We start from the raw sequence: 15,982 nt of genomic DNA on the forward strand, positions 1-15,982 counted from the left end.
GTTCAAGACCTCTAATGGTCTTAAAAGACCTCTATCATATCCCCCCTCAGCTGTCTCTTCTCCAAGCTGAACAGCCCTAACCTCTTCAGCCTTTCCTCATAGGGGAGCTGTTCAGCCCCTTTATCATTTTAGTTGCCCTTCTCTGTACCTTCTCCATTGCAACTATATCTTTTTTGAGATGTGGCGACCAGAATTATACACAATATTCAAGATGTGGTCTCACCATGGAGCGATACAGAGGCATTATGACATTTTCCGTTTTATTAACCATTCCCTTCCTAATAATTCCTAATATTGTTTGCTTTTTTGACTGCTACAGCACACTGAGCCAACAATTTCAAGGTATTATACACTATGATGCCTAGATCTTTTTCCTGGGTGGTGGCTCCTAATATGGAACCTAACATCGTGAACTACAGCAAGGGTTATTTTTTCCCTATATGCAACACCTTGCACGTGTCCACATTAAATTTCATCTGCTGTTTGGATGCTCAATCTTCCAGTCTTGCAAAATCCTCCTGTAACGTATCACAATCCACTTGTGATTTAACTACTCTGAATAATTTTGTATCATCTGCAAATTTGATAACCTCACTTATCATATTTCTTTCCAGATCATTTATAAATATATTGAAAAGCACTGGTCCAAGTACAGATCTCTGAGGCACTCCACTGTTTACCCTTTTCCACTGTTTCCTGTCTTTTAACCAGTTTGTAATCCACGAAAGGACATCGCCTCCTATCGTATGACTTTTTAGTTTTCTTAGAAGCCTCTCATGAGGGACTTTGTCAAACGCCTTCTGAAAATCCAGCTACACTACATCTACTGGTTCACCTTTATCCACATGTTTATTAACCTCTTCAAAAAAATGAAGCAGATTTGTTAGGCAAGACTTCCCTTGGGTAAATCCATGTTGACTGTGTTCCATTAAACCATGACTTTCTATAGGCTCTATGATTTTGATCTTTAGAAGAGATTCCACTATTTTTCCCGGCACTGAAGTCAGGCTCACTGGTCTATAGTTTCCCGGATTGCCCCTGGAGCCCTTTTTAAATAATTGGGGTTACACTGGCCACTCTCCAGTCTTCAGGTACAAAGGATGATTTTAATGATAGGTTACAAATTTTAACTAATAGATCATAAATTTCATTTTTGAGTTCCTTTAGTACCCTAGGATGCATGCCATCCGGTCCAAGTGATTTGCTACTCTTTAGTTTGTCAATCTGGCCTACTACATCTTCCAGGTTCACAGTGATTTGGTTCAGTTTGTCTGAATCATCACCCTTGAAAACCATCTCCGGAACTGGTATCGCCCCAACATCCTCATCAGTAAACATGGAAGCAAAGAATTCATTTAGTCTTTCTGCAATGGCCTTATCTTCCCTAAGAGCCCCTTTAACCCCTTGGTCTTCTAACGGTCTAACTGACTCCCTTACAGGTTTCTTGCTTCGGATATATTTTAAAAAGTTTTTATTATGAGTTTTTGCCTCTATGGCCAACTTCATTTCAAATTCTCTCTTCGCCTGTCTTATCAATGTTTTACACTTAACTTGACAATGCTTATGCTTTATCCTATTCTCTTCAGATGGATCCTTCTTCCAATTTTTGAAGGATGTTTTTTGGATAAAATAGCCTCTTTCACCTCACCTTTTAACCATGCCGGTAATCTTTTTGTCTTCCTTCCACCTTTCTTAATGTGTGGAATACATCTGGACTGCGCGTCCAGGATTGTATTTATAAACAATGTAAATGAATAAACACGTAACTGCAATAGTAGTTTTTTGTTTTTTAAATATTATTCATACGCAGAGAGAGAAAACATGTTATATTCTAGATATATCTTAATGGACTATCATACCTCCCTTTGTGAATCATGGGGCCATTGTTCACTGGATACCCAATTATTCCACTTGAAGTTTGCTAAATGGCGTCTGTGAGCGGACTAAGTTGAACACCGGGATTGCCATGCTAAATATTAGAGTAATTATTTCACTTCGGAGATATAGAGTCCTAATTTGAAAATGAATCGCCAGTAGCCCCTCAAGCAGCAAATACGAAACGGGATATCACGTTGGGCTGCACTTGTATGGGGAAGTATCTCATTTTTATTTAAAAATTACTAAACATTTCTAATGGTTATAAAAATAAGGACTGATGATTAAAAATAAACCTAGAGCAGAATAATTGGGTATCCAGTGAACAGTGGCCTCCATGAAGCAGTCATTTATTAATCCAGGAACTTTGTCTCTAGCAAGTCCTCAGGTCAATCCAGTAAAGTGCGGCCGCGTTTACCCCGCTTCTAACCCGCTTTCTACTCACTTTACGGCCGCGTTAGCCCTTCCTGCGATCCACAATCCCCTTTAACCTACTCTTACCGCGTCCTTAAATCCCCGGGTAACCCCTTCCGCATGCGGCATGTATATTACATGTAAACGATGGAATTAGCTATTCCCTACCATCCAGTAACGCGCGCCCCGACTATCGCTTTTTTACCCTGCCATTTTGCCGCGCGTTTAACCTGCTAACTTACCGCCTACCCTTACCCCTGCGTTAGAGGCAGGGGTAAGGGTAGGCGGCAAACTTTCCCCCAGCCCCCGCTCACCTGCCCTGGCCACATCAATGGATGCTGGTCTCCGGGGCAGCCCCAGTCCTCTCCCCTCCTCCCGAAGCAACGAAAGCGGAAAAAAATCTAAAAATCGAAAAGCGCAAAAAAAAAAAAAAGTAGCAACGAAGTGGACGGTCGGGATGGCCAGTCCTCTCTCCCCTCCTCCCGAAGCAAGGCTGCTTTACTTTACTGGATTGACCTGACACGCTTTGAAGCTTTCCCGTATTTTTTCTTCCCCTCCCTCCACTTTCTTCCAGCACTTTGCCTGTTTTCCTTTGGGGGACTCTCGTTTTCACCACTTCAATTCCCTGCTCCCCCCAGCAGCTAAGGCCTCCTCCCTCCTCACAGTCCCATGTGTAAAGCAACGACTAACTTTTTTTTTCGCAGTCATAGCATGATGATTCTTTGTTCTGGACCTTAACCTTGTAGCCTCTATTGCTGAGAGAAGTTTTAAACCAAGTGAGTGCGGTGCCTGTGATGGAATGGTTGACCGTATCGAAAGCAGACGAGAGGTCCAAAAGGATCAATAAGAAGGATTGACCTTTGTCGAGACCCATGATGAGGTAGTCAGTTAGGGAGATGAGTAGAGATTCTGTGCTCAATGATTTGCGGAACCCATATTGAGAGGGGAAAAGGAATTTGTTGTCTTCAATGTAATCTGAAATTTGAGTATTCACTAATTTCTCCATAATCTTGGCTATGAAGGGAAGGTTGGCTATCGGGCGGAAATTGTTGGGGTCTTTAGGATCCAAATTTGGTTTCTTGAGGAGAGGTTTGAGAGAGGCCAATTTGAGATCGTCTGGGTAGGATCCTTGGGAAAGAGAGCAGTTTATGATGTCCGCCAGTGATTTGGAAATGAAGTCAGGAATTGTTAAGAGCTGTTTAGAGGGAATATGATCCGCAGGATGTGAGGAAGGTTTCATTCTCCTTAGAACGACTTGTATCTCCGAGGTGGAAATGGGTTCGAATGCTTCAAAGCAAATGTTTTTGGAGGGGGGATGATGTGGAGTCGAGGTGGAAGAAGTGCTGGAGGGCAGCTGATTCAGAAGGTTGAGGATTTTGGTTTGGAAATGGTGAGCGAGATGATCTGCTTTGGATTGTGCCAAGTTAAAGGGAATCTCCGGGGGGTTGCATGTTTATATGTTCTTAACGTTCTTGCTTGATTCATTGCTAGTTTTATTCTGCTTTGATACTCTATATACTGAAGGGATGCAGGAGGTACACCAGCCTAACTATGGGTGCCTTTCAAGTTTTTCTCCGTCTCTACCTGCTGGAAGGGAGGCATAACCCATGGTCTGTACTGATCCGTGGTACTACAGGAACGAAAATTATCAGGTAAGAACCAATTTTCTTTTACTTACAAGCGTATATACTAATTTTCCACACATAACCCCTTTGAAAATTAAGTCTTTAGTGTCCTGGGACCAAAAATGAATTTTAATGCAGTCACATGACTGTCAGACATCAATGATCTATTTTTCTTAACCATTTTATAAAAGTTTTTTGTGCAGTTTCCAGGTGCTGATTGACCAAGTCATATGTTAGTCTGTTACTGTGCACACAGGCTAGTGCATGCTACTTCTTCTTAGCATGATTGCAAGCGGGCCTAAGATAGAGGAACTGCTGAAACTATACAGTCCTGTGACTAGGATTTAAAACAATATAAATACTTGGGATGAGCTACCAATGACTTATCAGGAGGCTTCTTGGAAGAGGAATTCAAGAACTCTTTCTGGTTACTAAGAAAACTGTCTAGCTCTATAAGAAAAACAAATGGTCTATCCAGTCTACCCAGGTATTGTTATCCACACTGTGAAGGATATATTTCTGCTGCCAGACATAAAAGCATGGTCACTTCTAAGATATCGCTGTCTGTCTTACTGAAGACCATTTTTGTCTTCCTCCTTTGTACTTCACCAGCTTGGGTAGATAAGCGTACAGGATCACACTCAGCACTCCTTCCTTCTCATATCTAACCACCAAACTTGTAAAAATCTAAATAGCCACTAGTGTGGCTATTGCTCAAACATCTGGCTTCCTTTCATCCACCACCAACCTGTTGCACTGTCCCAGCCAGTCTCTGGAGCGTCATAGCCTGCTGGTAAGAGCCTGGCCACACCCATGGCCTGCACTGTCATTAGGTTGTGCTTGGAATCTTTTTGTCCATGTGCTTTGCTCTTTTCTTTATGAAACAATATGGCCAGAAGTAATGTCGGGTGAAAGCTGTAGATTGTTTTAGTTCCTGAGGATTAAAAACTGATGGAGCCATTTCATTTTAAAATACATTTTGTTTTACATTTGGTTTAATCCTTTTACATTTGTCTTAAGCAGAAGAGCTGAAACCGTAAAAGCTGTGCTGTTACTTTTTATAGGACCCCAAGGAGTACCTCCCGTTCTTAAACAGTTTGAAAAAAATGGAGACCAATTACCAGAGATACACGATAGACAAATACCTGAAAAGATATAAAAAGGCTCTTGGTCACCTTAGCAAATGTGGTAAGTGTATATTTTATCCCTAACTGCAAAATTCTTCATTTTAACCTGCAGCTGTATTTATAAGTTATGAAAAAGAAAGACTATACTATCGGTGACAAAAGCACAAGTCGGAACTTGGTGATTGCACACATTAATATGGGCCTTTCCTATAAGAAAAAGAAATAAAATAGGGTTTGGCATATTTTTTATATTTTTTTTTTTTATTTTACAGTGGGGTGCTGACTTAGAAATGTAAAATTAGCTGAAAATGTCTGTTATAGGGATATCATTGTTTATAACATGTTGTTAAAGATATTTGTGCTTAGGATAACATGACATCCACAAATAAGGAGTCAAAAATATCTGTCCTCTAATAACTGAAGGTCTTGGCTAGCTGTTGGTTGTAGCCATGGCTGGCCTCAGCCTTCAGGATCATGCACCCACTTCCTCTGTTGGCACCAGAGGAAATAGATGCCCAAGCTAGAAGTCTGGGCTGCCTGAGCTCTTAAAATGTCAAACGTGAGGAGAAAGATGAGGTGAAATAAAAAACAAAACAAAAGACAACCAGGTTAGTTCTTGAGATAACCGCATCTCAAAAAAGCTATAGTTGCGATGGAGAAGGTACATAGAAGGGCAACCAAAATGATAAAGGAGGGATGGAACAGCTCCCCTATGAGGAAAGGCTGAAGAGGTTAGGGCTGTTCAGCTTGGAGAAGAGATGGCTGAGGGGCGATATGAAAGGTCTTGAACAAGTAGATGTGACTCGGTTATTTACACTTTCAAATAATAGAAGGACTAGGGGGCATTCCATGAAGTTAGCAAGTAGCACATTTAAGACTAATCAGAGAAAATTCTTTTTCACTCAATGCACAATTAAACTCTGGAGTTTTTGCCAGAGGATGTGGTTAGTGCAGTTAGTGTAGCTGGGTTCAAAAAAGGTTTGGATAAGTTCTTGGAGGAGAAGTCCATTAACGGCTATTAATCAAGTTTACTTACGGGCTGATACAGTACAGTGCGCCTCAACGGAGCGCACTGTTAGCCGGCATTTGGACACGCGTTTTGGACGCGCTAGCTTTACCCCTTATTCAGTAAGGGGTAATAGCGCATCCAAAATGCGCGTCCAACCCCCCGAACCTAATAGCGCCCGCAACATGCAAATGCATGTTGATGGCCCTATTAGGTATTCCCGCGCGATTCAGAAAGCAAAATGTGCAGCCAAGCCGCACATTTTCCTTTCAGAAACTAGCGTCTACCCCAAAGGTAGGTGCTAATTTCTCCGGGCACCGGGAAAGTGCACAGAAAAGCAGTAAAAACTGCTTTTCTGTGCACCCTCTGACTTAATAATATGGCAATATTAAGTTGGAGGTCCCGAAAGTTTAAAAAAGTAAAAAATAAAAAATAAAAAAATTTTAAATGGGCCCGTGGCTGGCGGGTCGAAAACCAGATGCTCAGTTTTGCCAGCGTCCGGTTTCTGAACTCTTGGCTGTCAGCAGGCTTGAGAACCGACGCCGTCAAAATTGAGCGTCTGCTGTCAAACCCGCTGACAGCCACCGCTTCCGTCAAAAAAGAGGCGCTAGGGACGCGGGCCTAATTTAAATAAATAAATTAAAATACTGTATCGCGCGCACAGGAGAGTGGCCAGTGAGCACGCTGGGAGAGCAGGTGCTCGCCCGCTCTCCCGCGATTTACTGTATCGGCCCGTTAGGGAATAGCCACTACTATTAATTGCATCAGTAGCATGGGATCTTCTTAGTGTTTGGGTAATTGCCAGGTTTCTTGTGGCCTGGTTTGGCCTCTGTTGGAAACAGGATACTGGGCTTGATGGACCCTTGGTCTGACCCAGCATGGCAATTTCTTAATTTTTATTTTTGTTTTCTCAGGTCCAGAGCATTTTTCAGAATTTTTAAACTTGGTAAAGGATCAGAACTTGTACACTGAAGCCTTGAAGCTTTGCCTTGTAGGTACTCCGGAACATAAGGTGCGTGAAGTGCTGTGTTTAGTGATCTATCACTGTTTTAAGTGTCTTCACACCCTTGTTTCATGAATCTACACAATGTATTCTACACTTTCATTGTGAAAGAACAATTAGAGAAATATTCCAAAAGTAATTAAGAATAAAAATATCAAAAACTCTTGATTGTCTAAGTCTTTGCACCCTTTGTCATAGTAAACCCAAATTAGTTCAAGATAAGGCAATTCTTTTTTTTTTTTTTATTAACAAGGCCCATAAACATTTAAATAGAGCTCACCTTTTTGTTATATGAAGTGAATTTGAAGCAAAGATCAAAACATGTTGAACAAGGAGCTGCCAGCAGAACTCTGGGGTAATGTTATTCAGAGGTACAAACTGGGGGAAGGCTATAAGAAAATTTCAGTGTGTTTGAATATTTCTTGGGGCACTGTCAGGTAAAGTGGGAACAGGTTGCCACATTTGGTCTGTTCCTTCAAATTTAAGTCCCGTGGGTTAAGGAAACTGCTATGGAATGTCACTGTGAGTTCTAAGATTACTTTAAAAGAATTACAGGGCCTGTATGGGAGGGTGGCAAGAAGGAAGCACCTGCTGAAGAAACGCTGTATGATGTGCTGCACAGCATTTGCAAAGGAACAATTAAGGAACATACCCGGATCAGTCCAGACTCCTGGGTTTTGCCTCCTCTCCAGCAGATGCAGACGGAGAAGTTTTTGACTAATGCTGCCAGTTAAGTTGAGGTGCCACCTGCAGTCTGCCAGTATTTCTCTGTCTTCAGCAGATGGTGGAGGTGCAAAACCCTGCAGTCTGAGTTTCCAAAAGAAAAGAAGAAAAGTAAGGAAGACCTTGGACTTCTGAAGTCTTTACAGCCTCCCAGGGGGTTGCTAGGTCCGGGGGGGTGACCATCCCCCCTGGTAGTTGAGGCACCTGGGCAGAGGGTCGGAGACCTTGTCGCTCGTCCCCCTTCAGGCAGCCGCCAGGGTTGACACTAGGAAGCCCGGTTCACTCACCCTGCCAGGGTAAATTCATTAAAAAAAAAAAAGTTGCAGTAAACTACACCTGCTTTTTTTGGAAGGTAGGCTCAGCATGTCCCAACTCTTACGGCTCCCCAGCTGTCTGCCGTGTTCGGCACTGTTTTCCTCAGGTCCCAAGTTCGCCAAGCCTTGGAGGCCCCTCTCACCTCAGAGGCTCTAGGCCTTGTGGAAGCCGTTGGGGTAACCTCTTCCTGCAGCGGCCGCTTGAACTTCTGGGCTCCGAAGGAAACTTGCTTATGGCTGCAGCGTTGGGCAAGGTGTTTCTCACTGAGGAGCAGATCCACAAGTTGCAGGTTCAAGTTTGCTCGCTGTTGACCATGCGCATTCCCAGGGTCTGGGTTTATCTGCAAGTTCTTGGATCGATGTCTTCCACCATGGACTTGGTCCTGTGGGCCTTTGCTCATATGAGGCCTCTTCAATCAGCCTTACTATTCCTTTGGGATCCGATCTCCGAGCAATTTCAGCTGCTGCTTCCGCTTACAGAATCTGTACAGTCCAGTCTCGCCTGGTGGCTCACCCCGCACTGGCTCCTCAGTGGGGTAGACCTGGAAGTTTCCTCTTGGATAGTGATGACCACGGATGGCAGTCTTTCCAATGGGGGGGTGGTCTGCCAGCACAGATCGATTCAGGGCCATTGGTCGGTGACTGAGTCCTTGTGGTCCATCAGCTGGTTGGAGAACAGAGCAGTGCATCTTGCTCTTCAGACTCTCCTTCCCCTGGTGTGGAGATATTCAGTAAGGATCCTGTCAGACAATGCGACAGCAGTGGCTTACATAAATCGCCAGGGAGGCACCAAGAGTCGAGCAGTAGCTCTGGAAGCCCAGGAATTGATCAGCTGGGTGGAACTGCATCGGGAGAGGATAGCAGCTTCTCATATTGCAGAAATGGACAAAGTTCAAGCGGACTTCCTGAGCCAGCACCATGTTTTCGGAGGAAGCATTTCGCCTTATATGCTGCAGGTGGGGCCAGCCCTGCATGGACTTTATGGCGACTTTCCACAACACCAAGGTCCCAAGGTTCTTCAGTCGGTGTCAGGAGACGGGCACAGAAGGGATGATCACTCGGGGCCTCCCTTGGCCGTTGGATGTTCTGCTGTACGTGTTTCCACCTTGGCCACTAGTCAGCAAGGTGTTGCGCTGAGTAGAGGTCCATTGAGGAGACGTAATCCTCGTAGCTCCAGAATGGCTGCGGCGGCCATGGTTTGCGATCCTGGTAACCTAGTGGTGGACGGCCCGTTGCGGTTTTGGCTCCTGCCGAATCTCCTCCGTCAAGGTTCCGTGTAGTGGCCTGGCTTTTGAGAGCATGCGCCTAAGGAATACGGGTTATTTGGATGCGGTGATTGCTACTCTCTAGCAGTCTAGAAAGACCTCTACCTTCCTGGCATATATCAGATGTGGGGAACGCGAGGTGGTCTCCACGTGTGCCTCTGTAGGTGATGTCTTGGCCTTTTTGCAGGATGGTCTGGTTAAAGGCTTATCCTTTAATTCCCTGACTGTTCAGGTTGCGGCTCTGGGTTGCTTTCAGGGTAGAATGCGCGGGGTTTGCTTGGTGGCACACCCAGACATTGTGCACTTCCTGCGAGGAGACAAACATCTGCATCTGCCCGTCCAGAATCCCTGTCCTTCCTGGAGTCTCAATCTGGTTTTGAGGGCCATGTGATTGTCACAGTTTGAGCCTTTGAAGCATGCGACGCTAAAGGATCTTACTTTGAAAGTGATTTTCTTGATGGCTATCTCTTCAGCTAGGCGGGTGTCAGAGCTTCAGGTCTTATCCTGTAGAGAACCCTTCTTGAGTATTACTGATTCAGGGGTGTCCTTGAGAAGGGTTCCCTCCTTTCTGCCTAAGGTGGTATCATCTTTTCATTTAAATCAGTCTGTGGTGCTCCCTTCCCAGATTCGGACCTTTCCACCCTTCAGTCCTGAGATTTGCAAAGGTTGGACATGCGGCGGGCTCTGTTACATTACTTGGAGGTTACTAACAGTTTCCGACAGTTGGATCATCTTTTTGTGCTGTGGAGTGGCCCCGGACGAGGGCAAAAGGCTTCTAGGGCCACTATTGCTCGGTGGCTGAAGGAGCCTATCAGTTCTGCATACATCACCAAAGGACAGGTGCCTAGTGGGCTTCATGCTCATTCTACTCGATTGCAAGCGGTTTCTTGGGCTGAGTGTCAACAAGTTTGGCCACAGGAAATCTGTAGGGCGGCTACTTGGAATTCTTTACACACCTTTGTCAGACACTACTGTCTAGATGTCCAGGCCTCAGGTTTTGGCGATAGTGTGCTTCAAGCTGGACTCTTTGGTACAACCCAGGAGTCTGGACTGATCCGGGTATGTACAGGGAAACGAAAATTGGTCCTTACATGTTAATTTTTGTTCCTGTAGTACCACGGATCAGTCCAAAGACCCGTCCAGTTTGGGAAAGGGATTTGAGAGTCTGCTCGATCTGTGTTTGGCTTCAGGTTCTGGTTCAGCACAGGGGTGTTGTGCGGGCACGGGTTCTTGAGTTGCCAAGGTTTTCTTCTTCCCTCTGCGTGTTTGGGGGAAATCGTACATAGTGTGGATTGTGTTCCTATTCATCTGGCTTGGGTATAGTTCAATACTGGCAGACTGCAGGTGGCACATCAACTTAACCGGCAGCATCAGTCAAAATCGTCTCTGTCTCCATCTGCTGGAGGGGAGGCAAAACCCAGGAGTCTGGACTGATTCATAAAAGTGCTATCACACGTAATGTTCTGTCCAAACCCTTAGTGGCACATTCTATTGAATACAAACACAAATTCACTGATTACAAGTTTTGTGTTCTTCAAAAACCAGTTCTTAATTGGAGAGGAGGTAATTTAGACCAGTTATTACTGCGACAGGAACAGAAATTTATATATGAACTTGATACTCTTTCTCCGAATGGTCTTAATGCTGAAATAGATTATTCTGTGTATTTATAAGATACCTCAATATCAGTCTCACTACATGGTCATATTCTTTCATGACAGATATATTTCACCTCACGGTTTTTATGTATTTATCTAATATATTTATTTATTACTGTAACATTTTATACAGTTATTTTATTGTTTGATAGTTTTTATTGGTTTTAGTTTATCTTTCAATAGATATAACTTTCATACCAGCGATATATTGACATTTTATTATTTTTAGGTTGCTGATCAATTTTATCAAATTATAGATTGTACTTCCTGGTGATTGCAGAAACATGATGGCATTGCATACATAACACTTTCTGTAAACAATTTTTGTAAAAGATTTTTTTAAAAAAATCTCTTTTTTTATTTATTTTTTTGATGTGTTAGGCAAGATTTCTGTACATAAGCAATATGATTTCATGCTGAAACTCACTCTTTATGTATTAATAATTTTATGGTTATTGTCACAATCAGATACACTTTTCAAAGTTGACTAAGGCATTACCGTGCATTGATACCATTGGCTTAAAGACACGTCTATTCAGTCAATCAGCAGTTTTTGTGAGTAGCACTAATATACACTTCTTACATATTCTTGAAATTTTTTATTGTATCTTATTTATATTATATATTTTTCATATTACACACACCATTTCACTTTAATAAATCTATCACTTTAATAAATCTATCATATTAACTGTTTTTCACAGTGGTTTCCTCTTTAGACACGCCCCCTTACATGATTGACAGCTTTCCCCTGTTGGTTGTTCAATTTATACACATAGTTTTTTAACATAACACTATGATTTAGATTGTCATATAAATTGTCATATAAATACTTTTCTGTTTTGGGAAACTTAAAAACATCGGTGTTAATGATTGACAGCTGAATTTTGGCGTCAAAATTGACTACAAACACTCCCCACACAGCACTGCCTTCTATGTTTGTCTTTACAAGTGGAGATCCGTTTTTGCGAACGCTTCAAGGTAAACTGATATCTGTGAGATCTTCTTAGTTTTACTTAACCTGTTGTAGTATGTTTAATAGCAATGTTTAATTCAATCACTTTATGAAACACTCTCTTGTGAGCCTTTCAGATTCGTAGCATTTGGGCTCTGATCGCCACATCAGAAGCCCTCCTGCTGTTTGTTTTCAGCACAACATGATATTGACTGTTTTTTAGACTGTCTTAAAGAATTAGCCCTATTTTTTATTAATTAATTCACCTTTGTGTATACATACATACTTTTCATTGGAGAGTCGTTTTGACAAATATTTGTAAAGATATACATCTTTATCAATTATAGTGGTTTAGCTTGATTTTGACAGCTTGCTTTAAACATGGCTTTAAACACATTCTCAGTGCCGCGGTTTTTTTTGAAGGCTACATAGTATATTTGTTACAATTTGTATCGAACCAGAGATGCTTGCAGTGTGGTTGTTTTGAAGGTTACATAGTATATTTGTTACAATATGTATCGAATCAGAGATGTTTGCTATGAGGTTTTTTATAGTGTCAACATTTCTTTAGCACTGCGGTGGTTTGAAGGCTATGTATTGAATTAGTCACAACATGCATTAAACCAGATAAACCTTCACTGGGTTTCTGTTACCTTTAAAAATAAATAAAAGATGATTTTGCACACTTAATAGAGCACTTATTTCCAACTTCATAGATTTATATAAGTCATTATATAGATATATATTTTTTATTTTTTGGTACGATCATTTAAATATTACAACATCAATTCATTATATTGGACGTATATATCCTTTCACATGTATACTGGTCAGCATTTTAGATTGACATGCCCATATTTAATTATTCTTAAAAATTTTAAAGACTTGGGTGTTAATTTTTTAGTCTTTGTATTTGATATGTTTTAGTATTGCTCGCCAGGATCACAATTTTTGTTCTTTGGAGGTATTTCAACAGAGGGATGTAATGGTTTCATTTATTTATTTTTTGATCGGATTTCATCATTGTAGCACTCACACTTTATAAGTTTCTATGTCATAGTGAAGTAGCATTTTTTAGCAGGTTTTTCAATAGGTACATCTTGTGCACATGGTGCACTTTGTTGTATTCACATGTTTATGAGGAGTTTTTTCTCAAGTTGGATTGTTTCACACATACATACATCACATATTCCCATATAGTATATAGATTCTAACAACACACACACAGTTTTTCATTTTTAGTTTTTTAATTTTAATTTTTAATTTTTCATTGCTTTTTACATTTTTACTTATTCATTCACCTTTATTATTTATTTATTTTTTAACGTCTTAACGTTTCATACTTTACATATAAACATCTGTAATATACATATTTTACATTTTATATTTCTTTTAATATAACACAGATCAATCACATAAGACATACAATAGAAAGTGTTATATTGAAAAATATTAATAGAGATATATTGCTATGTACAGTTATTGTTCTGATTATTTAGATCCATTTTTAATTATAGTGTATATTACATCATGTTATGTTGCCATCTATTTCTGCATCATTACAGACGGAGCAGTATAAGAGATCACACAGCTCTCTATATGATCACCCTACATTCTTAGTTCATATATAATGTGGCGATGATGGTGCCCCTGGTGGCAGGTCCTCAGCGGTGACTTCAAGCTCGGGGCTAATTATCAAGGACTGCTTCCACAAAGTCCTTTATAGCAGATCCCTTCTTGAAGTTTCTCCCAGGAGACAGGAGTAGAGGATAACCATAAGGCAAGGAGGCTATGGGTCAGCACCACTTGTGAGGGAAGGTTCTCGTACAACTAGGCCCCTGAGACCAAACTTCCCTCATTCTCCACTAGAGTAAGGGTCACCCCCCCGGGCAGCCCTTTAAAACAACATATTACATTCAGGCAGAAGCTTCTTATGTATTGAAGTTTATTAATTAAACAAAACTCCACAGAAAGGAAAAACACTCAACATAAACAGTATTACCAGACCTGCATTACCAAGCAGTAACTGGGAGCTTGCGGGTTTGATACCCTTTAAGCCCTGATTCACTAATCCCCCAAAACATCCAAGCTTCTCACTCTGAATTTCTAGTATATGTTCCCCTGCACAACATGTGGGCAAAGTAGGTTTTTCCCCCAGTACCTTATACTTCCCCCAAGCATAACACAGTACTGAAACCTCCCCCACTGCAGGAAGGTCTCCTTAGGCCAGCTGCCAGGTCCTAATTACCTCTTTTCCTCCAGCTGACTTCATTAAGTAAAACTACTCTTTTCACTGCCACAAGCTCCCCTGGCTTGTACAGTCCTAACACCATTTTATATTCTTCCTTTTTACCTTATACTTCGTTCCAAACCCCACAATAAGCATTCTCCACATTTGCATAAGCCTTCCTACCTCAGCTTCTTCAACGCCACCGGAGCTAATCCCTCTAATTAACCCTCAAGGCACTGCTGACGACACTTATGCATATCCCCTGTTACACAGCCCTTAAGAGTGAAGGAATCCTGTTAGAGCTGACGTAGCCTTTAGTGGAAAAGGGTCTACCTGGGCACCATCCCCCTGCCTCAGGCTTTAGATGTTACTTGCCTTGCCTTCCCTCCAGCTCTCCTCTTTTGGAAGGCTACTCTCTTTATGTCAGATAGAGTGCCCCTCCCTAGGAAGAAACCGCCCTTGTGTTTCCCTGCCCCCAACCCTTCCTGAGGCTGACTACCAGGGCACCTGGGAAATGTAGTTTCCTTCCTGCAAAGTAACAGTCCCTTTGAGGAAAACACCTCAAAGTTATACAGCACAGAGACTCCGCTCTGGCTCAACTCATCACAATAACTAATGAATTCAAGAAGATTGTTGTAAGGTAATGTTGACATTTTTACCAATATTTTGAATTTAGTTTTTATGTAGTCCATTCAACCGTGAGGCTTATTATAAATTTACTTGGTTTGTTATAAGTTTTTTTAGTGTACATACCCTCTTTATGTCACCATGAGTTTATTATCCCCCTTTTTTTATCTGGTTTTCAAATTGTTGATTCACCAATGTAGTTGATTTATTTTAATTAACTATATATTTATTGATGATGTCACTTTTAGTATTTTCATTCTTATTCTTAAAGTTTTTATTTGTGTTTTTAGCCCCTGAGGCAGCCGTTTGAAACGGCGAAACTCGGCCAGAGTCGGGCTACCCTTGTGTCTCCACTTCAATAAAGGATTGATTTTAGACTACAGGCATCTATTCTTTATTTCATCCTGACGGCTATTATAGATCGCCTTCCTTTGTGCTTTCTGGGTCCTGTATGCATGTGGGAAACTGTTTGTGGTCTGATGAGACCAAAATGGAACTCTTTAGTCTCAGTGCTAAATGATATGTGTGGCATAAAACAAACACAGCACATCACCCTGCTAACATCATTCCTACAGTAAAGCATGGTAGTGACAGTATTGTCTTTTGGGAATGCTTTGCTGCAGTGGAAACCAGGGAGGCTTGTGAAAATAAAAGGAAAAATGGATGGTGCAAAGTACTGGAAGAAAACCTGTTCCAGTCGCCATCGACCTGGGACTGAGGAGAAGATTCCTCTTTCAGCATGGCAATGATCCTAAGTACAAAGCAAAAGCAACAATGGGATGGCCTGGCAAGAAGAAAGTGAATGTGTGGATAAAGGTGAATCAGTAGATGTAGTGGATTTGAATTTTCAGAAGGCGTTTGACAAAGTCCCTCATAAGAGGCTTCTAAGAAAACTAAAAAGTCATGGGATAGGAGGCGATGTCCTTTCGTACATTACAAACTGGTTAAAAGACAGGAAACAGAGAGTAGGATTAAATGGTCAATTTTCTCAGCGGAAAAGGGTAAACAGTGGAGTGCCTCAGGGATCTGTACTTGGACTGACGCTTTTCAATGTATTTATAAATGATCTGGAAAGGAATTCGACGAGTGAGGTTATCAAATTTGCACTTGATACAAAATTATTCAGAGTAGTTAAATCACAAGCAGATTGTGATACTTTG

The 15,982-nt window shown here is 41.6% G+C and overlaps 1 protein-coding gene and 1 long non-coding RNA gene across 4 annotated transcripts in view; one reads left to right on the plus strand and one right to left on the minus strand.

Annotated features, from left to right (window-relative positions):
• ELP1 (elongator complex protein 1) overlaps positions 1-15,982 on the plus strand; it is a 273,772-nt gene that overhangs the window by 156,517 nt on the left and 101,273 nt on the right. For all 3 annotated transcript variants that reach the window (XM_029603978.1, XM_029603967.1, XM_029603987.1), the window contains 2 exons: positions 4,979-5,102; positions 6,962-7,059. In XM_029603978.1, the coding sequence (XP_029459838.1) occupies positions 4,979-5,102; positions 6,962-7,059 (222 nt within the window). The remainder of the gene's footprint in view (positions 1-4,978; positions 5,103-6,961; positions 7,060-15,982) is intronic.
• LOC115092730 overlaps positions 1-15,982 on the minus strand; it is a 90,439-nt gene that overhangs the window by 21,328 nt on the left and 53,129 nt on the right. The gene's annotated exons all lie outside the window — the stretch shown is intronic.

Source organism: Rhinatrema bivittatum, chromosome 1 (assembly GCF_901001135.1).
Source record: "Rhinatrema bivittatum chromosome 1, aRhiBiv1.1, whole genome shotgun sequence".
Classification (NCBI taxonomy): Eukaryota; Metazoa; Chordata; class Amphibia; order Gymnophiona; family Rhinatrematidae; genus Rhinatrema; species Rhinatrema bivittatum.